General features: G+C 49.8%; 7 protein-coding genes across 7 annotated transcripts; 3 read left to right on the top strand and 4 right to left on the bottom strand.

Moving 5' to 3' along the window:
* Positions 1-219: 219 nt before the first annotated feature.
* N7510_008273 (catalase-peroxidase) lies at positions 220-2,457 on the top strand (the record flags this gene model as incomplete). The annotated part of the gene is made up of 1 exon (XM_056980198.1): positions 220-2,457. One exon carries the CDS (start codon positions 220-222, stop codon positions 2,455-2,457), a length of 2,238 nt encoding a protein of 745 aa, XP_056830407.1.
* A 361-nt stretch (positions 2,458-2,818) lies between these two features.
* Positions 2,819-4,026, bottom strand: N7510_008272 (Zn(II)2Cys6 transcription factor domain-containing protein; the record flags this gene model as incomplete). The annotated part of the gene is made up of 2 exons (XM_056980197.1): positions 2,819-3,910; positions 3,961-4,026. 2 exons carry the CDS (start codon positions 4,024-4,026, stop codon positions 2,819-2,821), a joined length of 1,158 nt encoding a protein of 385 aa, XP_056830406.1.
* Positions 4,027-4,674: 648 nt separating this feature from the next.
* On the bottom strand, positions 4,675-5,277 carry N7510_008271 (RTA1 domain-containing protein; the record flags this gene model as incomplete). Its single annotated transcript, XM_056980196.1, has 1 exon — positions 4,675-5,277. One exon carries the CDS (start codon positions 5,275-5,277, stop codon positions 4,675-4,677), a length of 603 nt encoding a protein of 200 aa, XP_056830405.1.
* Positions 5,278-7,083: 1,806 nt separating this feature from the next.
* On the bottom strand, positions 7,084-9,011 carry N7510_008270 (GMC family oxidoreductase; the record flags this gene model as incomplete). Its single annotated transcript, XM_056980195.1, has 2 exons — positions 7,084-8,682; positions 8,769-9,011. The coding sequence occupies 2 exons, from the start codon at positions 9,009-9,011 to the stop codon at positions 7,084-7,086; spliced, it is 1,842 nt and encodes a 613-aa protein (XP_056830404.1).
* Positions 9,012-9,496: 485 nt separating this feature from the next.
* N7510_008269 (uncharacterized protein) lies at positions 9,497-10,834 on the top strand (the record flags this gene model as incomplete). The annotated part of the gene is made up of 4 exons (XM_056980194.1): positions 9,497-9,521; positions 9,587-9,607; positions 9,672-9,846; positions 9,913-10,834. The coding sequence occupies 4 exons, from the start codon at positions 9,497-9,499 to the stop codon at positions 10,832-10,834; spliced, it is 1,143 nt and encodes a 380-aa protein (XP_056830403.1).
* Positions 10,835-11,805: 971 nt separating this feature from the next.
* N7510_008268 (serine hydrolase domain-containing protein) lies at positions 11,806-13,674 on the bottom strand (the record flags this gene model as incomplete). The annotated part of the gene is made up of 4 exons (XM_056980193.1): positions 11,806-12,583; positions 12,634-12,886; positions 12,937-13,050; positions 13,104-13,674. The coding sequence occupies 4 exons, from the start codon at positions 13,672-13,674 to the stop codon at positions 11,806-11,808; spliced, it is 1,716 nt and encodes a 571-aa protein (XP_056830402.1).
* Positions 13,675-15,141: 1,467 nt separating this feature from the next.
* N7510_008267 (uncharacterized protein) lies at positions 15,142-15,831 on the top strand (the record flags this gene model as incomplete). Its single annotated transcript, XM_056980192.1, has 2 exons — positions 15,142-15,571; positions 15,623-15,831. 2 exons carry the CDS (start codon positions 15,142-15,144, stop codon positions 15,829-15,831), a joined length of 639 nt encoding a protein of 212 aa, XP_056830401.1.
* Positions 15,832-16,116: the final 285 nt, after the last annotated feature.

Here is a 16,116-nt window from a genome sequence, read left to right as displayed (position 1 = left end):
CCGCCATCGATCAACAGCCGTGATTGATCGGTCAAGCCCGCCAACGAAACCCCGCCTCCCCGCACGCGGCGTTGTGCCCAATGAGACACGCTTTAATCGTGCCTTACGCTTGTCCAACCTCTTAAGAGGGGCTCGCCCCCTGCTTCGTCCTTCTTCGTCTTCCCCTTCCTCTGTCTTTTCTCCATCCATCCCACCTCCTCCTCTCCCCCATCTACAACCATGAGTGAATGTCCCGTCCGCAAGAATACCAGCGCCAATGTCGCTGGCAGCGGCACCAGGAATCGTGACTGGTGGCCCGAACAGCTCAAGCTGAACATCCTGCGCCAGCACACCGATGTCACCAATCCCATGACCAAGGAGTTCGACTATCCCGCGGCTTTCAAGAAACTGGACTACTGGGCCGTCAAGAAGGACTTGCATGCGCTGATGACCGATTCCCAGGACTGGTGGCCCGCCGACTTTGGCCACTATGGCGGTCTGTTCATCCGGATGGCCTGGCACAGCGCCGGAACCTACCGTGTCTTCGATGGCCGGGGTGGCGGTGGAGAGGGCCAGCAGCGCTTTGCACCCCTCAACAGCTGGCCGGATAATGTCAGTCTGGATAAGGCTCGTCGTCTGCTCTGGCCGATCAAGCAGAAGTACGGCAACAAGATCTCGTGGGCGGATCTGCTCCTGCTCACTGGCAACGTCGCCCTGGAATCCATGGGCGTGAAGACTTTCGGGTTCGCTGGCGGTCGTGAGGACAAGTGGGAGGCCGACGAGTCCGTCTACTGGGGTGCCGAGACGGAGTGGTTCGCCAATGCCGAGCGCTACCACCCCGAGTCGGAATCCGACAAGGACCGCCAGAGCGATATCAACACCCGTGATCCCGAAGGCCCTCTGGCCGCCGTCGTCATGGGTCTGATCTACGTCAACCCTGAGGGCCCCAATAGCGTTCCCGATCCCGTTGCGGCCGCGCGGGATATCCGCATAACCTTTGGCCGCATGGCCATGAATGACGAGGAGACCGTTGCGCTGATTGCCGGTGGCCACACCTTTGGCAAGACGCACGGTGCCGCTTCCGCTGATCATGTCGGCAAGGAGCCCGAGGGTTCTGGCCTTGAAGCGCAAGGTTTCGGCTGGAACAACAGCCACGCCTCTGGCAAGGGCAAGGACACCATCACCAGCGGCCTGGAGGTGATCTGGACCAAGACCCCCACCAAGTGGAGCAACGACTTCCTCGAGTACCTCTTCAAGTATGAGTGGGAGTTGACCAAGAGTCCCGCTGGTGCCAACCAGTGGGTGGCCAAGGATGCGGATGCTTTCATCCCTGATGCCCACGACCCCAACGTCAAGCACAAGCCTCGCATGCTGACCACCGATCTTTCTCTGCGTTTCGACCCTGCCTATGAGAAGATCTCCCGTCGCTTCCTGGAGAACCCACAACAGCTTCACGAAGCCTTTGTTCGTGCTTGGTTCAAGCTGCTTCACCGTGACATGGGCCCCCGCTCGCGCTGGCTCGGTCCCGAGATCCCCCAGGAGACGCTGATCTGGGAAGACCCGGTCCCCGCCGTGGACCACCCGCTCGTCGACGAGTCGGATATTGCTGCGCTGAAGAAGGAGATTCTCGCCTCCGGCCTCGCCCCCACCAAGTTCATCTCGACCGCGTGGGCCTCTGCCTCTACTTTCCGCGGCAGCGACAAACGCGGCGGTGCCAATGGTGCCCGCATCCGCCTGGCTCCCCAGAAGGACTGGGACATCAACAATCCGGCCCAGCTCCGCGAGGTCCTGGCCGTACTGGAGGATGTCCAGCGCCGCTTCAACAGCTCCCAGAGTGGAAACAAGAAGGTCTCCCTGGCCGATCTCATCGTGCTAGCCGGATGCGCCGGCCTCGAGAAGGCTTCCGGCCACCCCGTCCCCTTCACCCCGGGCCGCACGGATGCCTCGCAGGAGCAGACCGACGTGGACTCGGTGCAGTACCTGAAGCCGTACGCCGATGGCTTCCGCAACTACGGAAAATCCACTCCCCGCGTCCGTACCGAGCAGTTCCTCATCGACCGTGCTCACCTGCTCACCCTCTCCGCTCCGGAGCTGACCGCTCTGATCGGTGGTCTGCGTACCCTGAACCTCAACTACGACGGCTCCGCGCACGGTGTCTTCACCCAGCGCCCTGGCCAGCTGTCCAACGACTTCTTCACTAACCTGTTGGATATGAACACCGTCTGGAAGGCCGCCACCCCCGACTCCGAGCTCTTCGAGGGCGTAGACCGCAAGACGGGCCAGAAGAAGTGGACCGCTACTCGCTCCGATCTGGTCTTTGGCTCACACGCGGAGCTGCGCGCCATTGCTGAGGTGTACGGTAGCTCCGATGGACAGGAGAAGTTCGTCAAGGACTTTGTCGCTGCTTGGGACAAGGTCATGAACCTTGATCGCTTCGACCTGACTTCCTCGGCTGGCTCGGGCCGCGCTCGTCTGTGAAGTTTGTGATTTGCCACTTAAAAGATACGCACTGCGCTCTGTCCATGTTACCAAATTGATGTTTTAAACCGAAGATGTGATGGTCTTGTACTTAGCTAAGACTTAAATGAGTTTCTGAATCCTTTTTAACCTCGTGTGCTGGCATTAGAAAAGTATTGTAAGCCGGGAGTAAGTCGGCGTTGGAAATCGTAATCCAGTTAGCCAACTAAATCGTTAGACTCGTTAGAAAATGGGGCTTAATGCGGTTAATAGCATTCAAAGTGACTGATAAGAGGATTAGGAACGCGTGCTAGATATGACGGTTACCAAGTTTGAGACCGAAATGAGAAATTCCATTTGCTGAGTTACTATCATTTGCTTTTCACAGGGAATTCGTCTCGGCCAACATTCCGAGTGGCCAACCTAGCCATTCTTGCCAGGAAGGCCCAAGGTACTGCCGAACAGATTTGATCAGAAACTCTCCTCCGTCTTGAAACATCCACTTCTCACGGGAAGGATGGATCAGTGCGCCGTAGTGCGCCAGGATCACAAGTGCTTCGCCTTGCCGAGCTGCCACCAATTTAACATATTCTCGCGGGACAAGAACCGGCCACGCGACAAGTGCACCAATACCCCCGTTCCGTGAACTTCCCGTATCAATAGCTGTCATCACAGACTGTAGCGCATGGACAGCCTCCCGATAAATTTGTAGTCTGGCTTCGTTCGTTTCTGAAGCTTGGATACGTTCAATCAACGTCTTGCAAATAGGTCCGAAATCTACATGCATCAGAAGAATCTGCATGTTCAACTTTAAGAATGGTTTCAACGCTGTCTGTTGCAGTATGTCCCATCTCCCGTCTGCAGCGATTGTTCGGACCCCCTGATGTAGCGACACATATTGCACGAAGCGATCGAGAAATACCTCAAAATTTCCTTCACGGAATACCAACGTATCACAAAGGAGATATAGTCCCAAAACTGCGGCGAATAAAAAGGCTGGAATGCATGTGTCCTCATCAATCTGAGGGGGAAGTCTGTTGAAGCTGTTCAGTGCATAAGTCTGAAGCTGGGAAGCATGATGCCGATAGAAATCCCGACGCTCTGGCTTGACGATACTGAGATGCAAAGCACTAAAGGCTAGAAGTGCATTCATGAGATAAGGCGCATTCATCCCTCCTCTAAGCAGGTCTGGGAATGAGACTTCAGAGATGAGGTCTGGAGTATCGATCCAATTGGTGCTTTCCAACACGATATGGTAGAAGAGTTCCACATGGAGCATATTGACTGGAGCATCATCAGAGAAGCCAGTCAGATGCGGTGTTGAATTTTGCGCGGGGGAATTCGTAGCAGGAGAAGGTGAAGTAAATTCGTGGCTGGTACTTGGTGAGGATCCTTCAGGGAGTGGAAGGCCCACGAAGTCGCATTGCCGTTCGGACGAGAGGCAATTGGAGCAGACGGGCCATCGCTCGTCACACTAGCTAATATCAGTAACGGTGTTCGGCAGTTGAATATGAGTGATCATACCTTGATGTGCCGACGCTTACATTCAATACAACCATTGCGAGATTTCTTATGTGTCCTGCGAGACATATTCGGCAATACGCGGATACCCGGCGTTATGAGCAGGGTAGCCAAATTGCTGTTGTAAGGGGCTAGCAATGCATCAGAAGCCCGATATCTTTGAAGGTGAAAACTGCAGCCTATCCTATCCTGAATTTCTCTCATCCCTTCAACGTTGACTCCGATCCCCGGATTGGATGGTCCTTTAATGTCTGAGTGGGCCCATACGCGTATGCACGGACCAGTGGATACCCGCTTTGATGCCCATTAATATCCTCATCGCGGGCCAGGAATCGCCGAAACAAACTCGGTGCGTGCATTTTTTGGTGTTGACAATCGGAGATAGGGGTAACTATTGGGGTTCTGTTGCGGAGAATTTGAAGGTTTCAGTCGGGTAGAGCCGATTTCAGCGGTGGTTACAACTATCCTGCCCGTTCCAATCCTGAGGCATCGTAGATTTGTGTGGCTATGTCAGCTCGCTTTGTATGTAGACGAGGAATTCTAATGATTCCAGGCTTGGACACATCTAGTAGAATCGGTATTTTACATTCGAGAGCTCTAAACTCTATCAATACTACTAAAGGAAACAGAAGAAATGAGTAGACAGGATGAACGAAGGGCCCAAAAGAAGGTCAGGTAAAAAGCTGCAAGATGATTCTGCCACAATATGTCCGTCCCTTAGTCCATACTTTCCAGACTCATTGGAACCCTGTCTGAAACAAGAAACTTTTTCAACTCCCCAGGATGCCAGATCCCCCAAATCACCATGACTGCAAACATCAAAATCGAGTCAAAAATATAAAGCGTCCACTCATGGGTCAATGAATATCCATCAATACCTTGCGTATACTCAACAACCCGGAAAATGCTCCGGATCAAGATCAACAAACTGGAAGCATAGAGGACATGGAGGTGTCTCTTCCACTTGATGCTGTCCTCAAAAGCCTCTCTAGGGGGCAATCGATGCATGCGAACCTGAAACACCACTGATATGGCAATAAAGAAGCAGAATGTAATCAGCTGGATAACAAGGCCAACGACAACAATTTTCGACCCAAGGCTTGCATTGTTTCCAGTGACCATCAATCCAGCAGCCCCACCCTGCACCATGAAAGAGAGAACATCTCCCATGACGAAGACCTTGGTGAGCCAATTGATTGGGACGAGAGAGTATTTCTCAGCGCGTACGCTGCGAATGATACGCCCGAGCACCATGTAAACGGATGCAGCGAAAAGAGTAGGACCGAGAAGGAGGAAGACGCTTTGAATGGAGTAGGGCATTATTGAGCCAGTCTTGATGTGTGAAGCGGTTCTACCAGCGTATCCGATAATCTCAACTAAACGAAAACGATCAATTCTGAATCCATGTGACGTTGTGGGGATGTAAACAATACATAAGCCACCAAGAACGAATGCAATACAGAAGCGTGCTTGAGTCTTGTGGAGTTTCCAACAGTGAAAAACTGTTGCGACGAGGAAGAGAAGGAGAAAAATAACTGCGGCGGCGAGAGAGGGAACATATTTCCAAAGATAGTAGCCGCCTTTGTAAGGCTTGAGTTTGGCCATGCTGGGGACTTTATCTGCAGCTCTCACACAAGAGGTAGAATTCCGGAACGTCCCGTATTTGATTGCTGAGCCGAGAAAAAAAATTATAGCCAACTCAGCGACATTCCGAAATTATATATGATGCCACAAGGCAATATTGCTCTATTTTCGGACTTGAATCCAGGTCTAAACGCATGTATACGCGTATAGAAAAAGTGGGTCTACGGGGACTTGAGGCCTACATGCCTGGGTAGAAAATTGCACTCCGCCAACGAATCACTTTCACTTTCGTTCTCCGTAGATAAGGAGGTCTACAAAATGCCAAGTTGCCTTATCCAAAAAGGGCTAAGTACAATGGGGTTGGTTTTCCTACCCTGGAGACTAGCCAGGGCTGTGCATGACGCTATTCGGAGCTGGGTATGAGCCCGTTTCAAATACTGTTTACCAGGCGCTTCGGATCTAACAAAGTCGGATAAAGTCGGTATTGAGAGTTATAATAAGGAAGTACGAAGAGTTTGTAGGGCAGACCTGAGAAGCGTCTCTTTGGCCTTGGGAAACATGATAACGAATGATATCCTAGGCAAACGTCTGTCTCGACTAGGTTTCTGTTGTTTGCTGGCGAACAAAAGCCGATGGCGTAGGCCTCAACCAAAAGTCACTAACCGTCTGTCTTTACAGCAGGCCCAGAAATATGAGAGCCAACTCTTTCGTTAGCCATGATGATTACGGTGTTCAACAAAGTGAAGCGTTTCACAGATGGGACGATACCGCAATGCGCGCCAACCCCTGCAACTTCCAACGTTACCCCTCCACCCCATCTGATAGAAGCTTGAATAACATCGACCCGATATTCCCCACCGATTACGCCTCTCCGCAAAAAACTGCTTCGCAAAGGAATAGCATTCCATTGCTCCAATTCGGTGACGGAGGAAGATCGGAGGTATGATTAGGACCCATTTCGGGGGGGGCTCTCACGTTCCCAAACACTTGCAGGTTGGAACGGATGTGTAGTATGGATTGTTTGTTAGCTACAATCAGCGGCATCGGCCTTCTGTTAGCGAGTTACTCTGGATCATATGGTGGATAAGCTCGAGTTGTGGCGGTTCTAAGTCCAGTGCCATGATGCTTGACGCAATGTGTTGCGACCGTCTTCCACTGGTGCCAGCAAACGACGGAACCCTGGTCTGAGATGAATCCTGCCGACGACATCCGTTACGTTATTCCTTAACCAGAAATGACTCCTCTCAGGAGTGGTGAATGGTACTGAGAAAGCATAATGTGTAAAGGCCGAGAAGGAAAATTGAGGCCATCTAGCAAATCGTCTCGTTTCATGAGTGGAAATAATTCATTGAAAGTGTCAGTGACGTGACGGCGCTCTGATATTATGATTCTTATAAATACTCTCACGCGCAATATACCATGTTCCTGAGCAACTAGTACCAGAGTTAGACGGCTCTTTAATATTACTCAGGATCTCTATTACTCCGCTCTTTTCGTCCATGCATTAAATCTAGACGCAAACATTTGATGCTGAGTTATGGCTCAAAAATTGGCAGCGATGATGTCTGCGGCCTTCTCTGCAACAGCATACACTGTGGTCTGAATATTTCCACGGGGGATCAGAGGGAAGATACTAGCATCGACCACCCGCAGATTCTTTGTGCCATACACCTTGAGGCGGGAATCAACAACACCACCCTTCTCACGCGGCATCATTGCAGCGGTACCGCAAACATGGTAGTGGGCAAGAATTCGATCCCGAGCCAATTCTCGAGCTGTGTCAAGAGTGATATCCTGCGAGGAGTTCTGTAAGCGCCGGCCATCTGCCTTGAGAAGGGAGGCCATCGGCTCAGTCCACGCAAGAGTTTCCAGCCAGCGAACGTGACGCGCATGAAGCTCCAGGTCCAGCGGATGAGAGAAGAAGCGCGGATCAAATGTCGGATTTGACTTGGGATCGGAGGTGAGATGAACACTACCACGCGAGAAAGGGCGGTTTAGAACTGAAATGATGCTTATAAAATTCTCTGGCTCCGGTTCGAGCATCCCCAAGACCCCCTTGGGGCTCGGTCCTTTGTCCGGTAAGATCTGGGATGGTGCCAAGGTGTATTGACCTGTAGGTTCATCCTCGTCTTCGAGCATTTGACGAAGCACTTCGTACTGTGCCGTTAGACTTGGCGAAAGATCTTTCTCTTGCAAAAATTGATCAATGAGGGATTTCAATTCACCTTCTTTGAGGAACTCGAGGCTGGCATACGAGGATGGCAGAGGGCAGAGGCCAAATGGACCTGCACCCGATCCTTGCCAAGCTGCCATGGCGGCGGCTGCAACCTCAGGGGTTCGTAATGCCTCGCCGGTAGGCTGCCCATCAGCGACTTCCCAGCTGAACGGGACAAAGCCGTGTTCCTGGAGATTCTCTCCAACGTTCTCATTTTCCACAATCGGCTCAATGCCATGGGACTGGAGAATGGAGCTGTTACCAATACCGGACAGTTCCAGCAAGTGGGGTGTCTTAATTGCACCTGCGGCTAGAATAACCTCACGCCTGGCTGCTATCGTCCGCTGGATGCCATCCTTGCCAATGAACTGAACCTCAGTGGCCACAACATCCTCATGACTGTTTTTTTCAAGACCAACAATCTCCACCAAGGCTTCCGTGATGACACGGAGGTTTGGACGCTTGGCCACATCCTCGTTGTAGTATGTCACACCAGCATGGCTGCTTGTCCTGGCAGTGGGATGAGCACTCCCCGGGCCACAAAAGGCTCCTTTTGCGACACCGGACATGGGATCGCCCGTGATATGTAAGTCGAGGTTCTCGAACACCTTTGGCCAAGCGCCAACGAAAGGTGGAAACGGACCGTCGCCAAATGAGACCTGAAGTGGGCCGGAGGTGCCATGGGCAAACGGGTCGATATATTGCAGAGACAATTCCTCCGCGATCTGCGCAGAAGGCGGATTAAATGTCTGAGACTTTTTCAGGTACGGCGAAAGCGAATCCCAGTTCCACCCCTCATTACCTAGCTGTTCCCACGAGTTGAAATTGGTTCGGCTGGGATAGATCACCATCCCTCGACTGATGGCAGAAGAACCACCAAGTGTTCGCCCGCGAGGCTCAGCGAGGCATCGTCCATTTAAGCCTTCCTATATACGCCCGACAATCAATTGACTGGAACTAGCTCATAGAGAATGTATCCTGTATGGAGGCTCGATAAACAAGGTCTATGTACCTGAGGCGGACTGGTGATGCACCAATCGAACTCCGGGTCGAAGTAGGTACTTGCCGCGAGACCAGGAGCCGCAATCCGTGGATCATTTACACGATTGCTTCCAGCCTCAAGAACAAGCACACTGATGGCAGGTTTCTCGGTCAAGCGACTGGCGACCACCAAGCCAGATGTGCCACCTCCGACGACAATGTAATCGTACTGCCGACGCAGGTCTGCAAGCGATGAGGTGTCAATGGATGCCATGGCACATTGAACAAGAAGCAAATTTTGAGAAACCACTCGGCACCTGGCGAATAACGAATTTAATTAGAGGATATTATGATAATTCATGGGTACGCAAGCTTAAGCTGTCGTTAGACAATCCTCCCCTTACCTCGGTGCTTCAAATCACAGCCAATGGTGAGGCAGAACTCTCTTACGCTAACCTGATTGGGTTGCTTCGTCAGCCAGAAGCTGCGTGTTCTTAACGTCATTCCCGCCCGAGCTGCGCACCCAACCCTACTGCGAGATTTCAAATTCGATTACTACACCCTGGCGGAGCCCTAATAGCCGGCTGATCTGCCTGAAAGGTAGTTCGCCCTGCGCATAGGAATCTACTGTACCCCCAGGACGCACCGACGTTATTGGTACCGGTGTCCCGACCACTTCCCCAGGCCTTCGCCTCGAGAGTGTTACATACAGAGACTCTATTTGGTGTCCTTATTGCCGCTCTACGATACAACTGAGTCATGCCTATCCCAACTGAGAATGTCGGTATGTGCTGTTGGCTATGAAGACGGACACGATCAAATTAGCTCCCCGCTAATGCTAGCTTGCAGGATCGCTTCCACGGCCTCAAGGTGAGTACATATTTAAGACGTGACCCAATTTTATGACGAGTTGTCTTAGTACTAACAATTTTAGTCCTTCAACAGGCCTATGCCGACTATGAAGTTGGCAAAATCACTCTGACGGACCTTGTTAGGGCCCAAGATGCGGCGGCTAAAGATAGCATCTCGCGCATGGAACAGACAGGTCAGGAGCTCGTTACAGATGGAGAGCAGAGATCTAGCAGCTTTGCAACGTATCCCATCACGGAGTAAGTGCCTTAAAGCTATGTCATTTCCTTATATACTCGTATGACCAAAGTGGCTGATTTCAGTAGCACACTCGGCGGAACTGGTCTCGTAGCCAACATGAAAGCTGACGGCCAATACTTTGCCATCTTCGACGACGGCCATCACCGACAGCTCCCACGTCTTGTCAAAGGCCCCTTTAGATACAAGACATTCGCCTACGACAACTTCAAGCTTTCCCGGCTATACGCTACCAAACCCATGAAGCAGGCTGTCATCGCCCCATCCATGATGTACCTAACCTACCCCCTAACCGGCGAAATTGAAGGCTACCCAAAGAACCAATTCGTCAAGGATTTGGTATCCGAATGCGTCAAAGACATCCGCGGCTGCTTCGCCGCGGGCGCCAGGCGCGTAAGCATTGACTTCACCGAAGGACGACTCGCGGCCAAAAACGATACACGAAACCCTTGGACCGGTGCACAGCTGCTCGAGACGTTTATCGACCTTAACAACAAGGTTCTCGCCAACTTTAGCGCCGAGCAGCGAAAAGATATCGGCGTTCATACCTGTCCCGGTGGAGACTGCGACAGCGTACATTCATACGACGTGGATTACCATGAGCTCTTGCCGAGCTTGTTTAAAATCAACGCGGGCTATTTCCTGATTCAGCTGGCGAGTGAAAAGGATAAAGAGAAGGTATATAAGGAAATTGGACAGACTATCCGCAAGGACGCCAATGGTGTCAAGCAGGTTGCATTTATTGGTGTCGTCAACCCACTAGACCCGAAGATTGAGACCCCCGAGCAGATTCGAGATGATCTGGTCACAGCATCCAAGTACATTGCCATAGACCAGCTCGGCGCCACCGATGACTGCGGTTTTTCCCCTTTCTCTATCGACATCAAGCCTAAGCACGGCAGCCCTGATTTCGCACGCGAAATTGCGTTCCAGAAAATTGCTAACAGAATTAAGGGCGTGGAGTTGGCCAGCGAAACGCTGGGCATATAATGCTCATGTGTCAAGATGACATTATTATGATACATTGTGTTTCTTTCGTCCGATTAGTTCATTGAGGAAATGCCAATGAACGAGCATCGTGACAGATCCGGCTCAGATTGAGTGCCTGCCGGGCTGTATTAGTAGTATGATAAGCTGTGGAGATAGTTTTCTTCCATCCACCAAATTTTCCTCTTATTATCCACCATTACAATGCCTAAAACATCCGACGAAAGTGGGGACCGCATCCAGGTGGCATTACAAGCCTATTATGATCGCGGGAATTTCTTGTTGATTACTAGCGACTCCTACGACGCGTTCACGGTCGCACATCTCGTTCGGCGAGCCAGGGGCCTAGTAAATGCCTCAATAAACCCCGTGCAATCCTTCCACCAACCCCAGCAGAGGTTGAGGGTACAGCAAGTGAGGTACTGGTACGGAGTGATTCTACACAACGCGTTAGCAAAAATTGGGCCTACAGATTCCTAAAACGCCACCCCAATGACGATGTCCCTACCACTCAGAAAATCATGAATGCAGAGCGCATAGATGCAGAGTGATTACCTATATTGAGGATTTTTTTCCATCGCCTAGATGTGGTGCTACAGCAGTACCAATTTGCGCCAAAGAATATCTACAATTTTGGTGAAGCTGGCTTCCAACTAGGTCAGGGAAAAGCTCAGCGCGTTGCAGATCGTCATGAAGATCGTACAAGAACTTACCAACAGAAGCAATGGCAGAAAACGGTGGCTGCAGTCGAATGCGTTGCAGCAGATTGCATTACCAAAAACTGCAGCTACACAAGCTATAAATAGATACCATTGACCCTGTAAAGATCACATATTTTTTTTAAACTTCGGAATTAGGTTAGATATGAACTAAACAGTACTCAGATATAATCAAATCCCATATTAAGCTATTGTTCCCCCAGTATGAGATAAATAAACTGTGTCAGATTTGATCACCGGCAGGACAAATTCCTCTCAATGCATGCGGATGAGGTAGTCCCGCCAGGCGCGAGGCGACAGTCCCGTTCCCTTGCCACAAGAATCCACAGTGAAGACGAACTCGTCTATACCAATGTTTCCATAGACCTTGCCATCTGCCAACTCCCAGCTGTTGCACGACCGGGTTATAGGACCGACGCCTTGCGAAGCTGATAAATCCTGAATAATCGCGCGGAATGACATCTCGCCTGGGGCGTTCAAGCCTGTCGGGTAGAGACGGACACTATTGACTGAACTCTCCTCGATAGCTGAGAGCACGGTTAACATATTGTCACCACCCCGGACCCAAGAGTCCACTTTCAGACCGGGCCCGTTGTCGGTGCTGATTGAAATAGTACTGTTCGTCTGGCTCGACTCGTAAACACCCCCAAAATTGGTTTTGGCTTCTGTCTTTCCGACATCCTCCAAAGCTGGAAGGAGCGTGTTAGCCACAAGGTCTGAAAGACCTGCGACAGCCTCCGTAGTTCCTACACCGGCAGCTAGAATAGTGAAGCCGACGTTGTGATCAGGAGAAAGAGCAAGTATTGATGAGTAGCCTCCCAGATCGCCGGCTTTGGTGTACAGATCAATCACTCTCGAGTCCTCCATGTATGAGTAGATCTCCCACGGTGCACCCACACTAAACTCCAAGGAGCTCGTGTGCGTATCAGGCTTCATCCACCGTCTCTTGATATTTTCTGGGAGCAATGTGTTGTTGAGGATAGCACGCCCAATGCTTGACATGTCCTTGACAGAGGAGTAGAGACCACCAGCTCTGTTTGTCGTCAGTTTTGTGTGACGTAGAGGATTAGAATATTGACTTACGGTGTTTCGTCGCCGGCACTAAGTGCCCAATATATTGGATCCGGAATAATGCCCTCCGATGCATTTGGTGCACTATAGCTGAAGCCCTCAAGACCAAGTGGGTGTAAGAGATCTTTGGAAAGTATAGACTGATAGCTTTGGCCGGTCATGGTTTCCAATGCATAGGCAAGAATCTGGTATGCAGCGTTCGAATAAATAGGCGTGGAACCAGCCGGCACGACAGGATGCCCAGCCATCAAACCGTGGAAGAACTCTGCTAAAGTCAGTCATGACCATTAGTGTTGATGCTTTTTATATACAGACCGGTTCTGTTGCACGCGATAGTGGCACCACATGGAGGAATTTCTGACTTGGGGAGAATTGGAAGGCCCGAACTTGCTGGGTTGGGAATTGAAAGCGCAAGGTCCAGAAAGCCATCTACCCATTCTCAGTTAATAGTAGTTCAAAAAGTATTCCACTGAGCAACTTACAGTCGCGAAGAACACCCGACATCTGGCTTGCAAGTTCGCCAATAGTCACCTGCTCCCATCTTAGAAAGTCAATTGCGTCTTGCTGTTGTGTAGTATTAGAACGCATAGCAGCAATGGCCTCCCGTATCTCAGGAACATATTTGGCTATGGGCTCATTGAACACGGACTCTCCCTTCTCGATCAGAAGCAGCAGAACGGTGACCAACTTCGAGGCGCTGCCAATTCGGAATACAGTGTTCTCGTCTATGTTTTTGACACCGGCTTTGTACGCCTGGACTGCCTGACTAGTATAGTAGGATTCAAAAAGAGGTGACTCGTCTTTGGAAGAAAAGATTTGCACTGTGAAGGAGGTTTGGTTGGGCTTGAATATAGGGCTCAGGCTCGAGTTGCCATAGATGGCATCCTGAAGTATACCCGAGAGATCCTTGGTTGCAGCAGTAAAGTACGGACTGTCAGAGAGGTGGATGGGAGGTGGGAAGACAGGGCCCAACAAAGAACAGTAGTTGAGTTTAGACGAAGCCGCGAGACCAAACGGCAAAAGAGCCGATAAAACCGCGAAGGTTTTTTGCATCGTGACAGAAGGAAAGAAAGAATAATGTTCAACAGACTGAAGCAAAGGAAATTGAAAATGTTTGAACGAACAGCGGACATTTTATATAACATCCCAACAATCCCTCTTATTAATAGCTATACCAGCTCATCTTTGAGGAAGCCTACTGTTGATTAGACTCATGATGGAAATTCGCGATAGAACCAATGGAAAGAAAGCAAAAAGAGAAGTAACCGATATGGTTACCTAAAATAAGAAAACAAGGCGGACTACGAGTAAACACTAAATGGCAGCCTTGTGTATAGTGATCCACAATGGGCTAGAGACCGTGATTGGCTGTGTCGGGAATTTCAGTTGTGGGGGCCAGGGTAGATAGACTTTATCAGCCTAGTTCTGAAAGCTGAGGGTCACAGAAACACAGGATCCGTGGAGCCTAAAACTGTAAAGGTATTATCTTGTCTAGTTCATATGTACAAGTTCTTATGAGGGATTTACCTAGTGCCTTTATAAGTGAGCCAGAGATACATCTGTTGTATGATAAGCCACCGAGTTCACTACTAATATTTTACTTCGACAAAATATACATTGTCTCCACGTTCTTCTCAACTTGAAAGCTCTACACTAGATTCTCCTGAAATCAGTCATGGCCTGTTAAAAATACTATGCAATCTCATGAGGACGTCCTCCGCTCCCGGAATATTTCTGTCCTAATAATTGATATGGATGAGACGATTCTACGGTTCCTTGACTAATTGAGCATAGGAGCGAAGTCGAACGCTTGATCAAAGGCTATCTGGACAATGAACATAAATCTTTCCCGACTCTAGATGAAGCCGTAAAACACCTTGCCGAAAATGGTGTTCATGAAGACTAGCGAGTGATTGTGACATCCCCGACTGAATTACAGGACCAGGCAGCCCCAGAGGAAGATTCTTCTTAGCCACCGTCTGAAATGTAGAACCGCTGGAAAGATTTTCCTCAGTGGGCCTCACCTTACTCTGTTCAAGAGTTTCAAATGGCTTCTCTTGGATATATCAGCGCTAGAAAGAGATCGGCAGTCACACCGAGCCTGTCAGACATAGAAGATTCTCCATGTGGTTTACAGGTGTGGTGTACTTCGCTAGATAAGCAAATTTCACACTGCTGATACTAATCAATTACTGGCTGACCAATCGTGTTTGTGGTCTCGTGCGAAGCGGATCGCTAGCTGCGTCTTTCGTATCCCTCCAATTCCATGAAGGATCGCAACCTTCCAGGACTGGGATCATGTCGGCTGTAACTATTGCCAAAGCTTGTCTAGTTCCTCTGCCCTTCCCAAGAAAATTTCAGTTAACGACACAGCGGTAAGGTCAAATGGTACACTAAAGCGGTGAACTACATATATAAAAGACTTTTTAGCGATGATTTCGAGCAATTAGCAAAAAACCTGACGGCTCCTATCTCGTACGTGAAAGTGAAGTGGAAAGGATTGACAAAGAGCACATGCATATGGTGTCTGAGAGTGAGTACTCCAAAAGTACCTCCTGGATTCCATTTTCCGACCTTGCCACTCTTATTGGTAAGAAAACGGCAAACTTTTTCTTCAACGAAGCTTGGAAAATGCAAGAGCAGCGATACATTCTTTGGCAGAGCAAAGTCGGAAGAGATAGTCCCGACCGTGAACCGTCAACATCTCCACTCGATTTGTACGACGGAGAGAGAAATGTCGGAAGAAGTGTTGACAGGGTGCGGGATCCCCAAAACTCTACTCGCATTCCTGATTTCGGAAGATCTACGCAGGGCCACTCTTTAAATCCTAGAAAGTCCAACTCGACATCAAAGAATGTCAGATTCGATGATGCAAGCTCACCTCCACAGGTGCAGACAAAACAGGAGGACGATGATAGCGACGCACAGCTCTTTGTGAAGCAGGATTCTGGTGATTAACAACGATCAAGTAACGAGGTTTCTGCAAATGGACAAGACACAGATGAACAGTCTACATTCAGCCGGTCCAAGTATCTCGAAGATCTGTTTAAACGCAAAGGCTGGGATAAACTCAGCGGTCAAGGCAAGATAGCCATGGAAGCCAAGGCTCTTGCACATTACCATGTTTACCGCGAAGAGATTTTAGTGAATAAAGTTCAAAGAGGTGGACTAAAAGAACATTATGATTTCCAGATTGACATACGGGACTAAATCGCTGGCGATATTACCCCTTGCATTTTCTTGGTTGAAGCTGTACCTCTTTCAACAGTATCTTGTTCTTATTGAGTTTTTCGTCTGCCATAAAAATTAAGTCGTTTCTATAAATTGACTGTGCATTATTTATGTCATCGTGAACCTGGCTCAGCTGTTCAAACTGTACGCGTGGCCAGAGATATGAAAATGTGACACAATTTTTTTCCGTAGACGATTAACTGGAAAATTCTTTACTTTGCAGGGTCGCTTTGATACTTTAATAGTTCGACTAAACGAGTGAGA

Source organism: Penicillium lagena (assembly GCF_028827675.1).
Source record: "Penicillium lagena strain IBT 129212 chromosome Unknown utg000006l_segment0_segment0, whole genome shotgun sequence".
Classification (NCBI taxonomy): Eukaryota; Fungi; Ascomycota; class Eurotiomycetes; order Eurotiales; family Aspergillaceae; genus Penicillium; species Penicillium lagena.
This window is presented reverse-complemented; position numbering and strand designations above follow the sequence as displayed.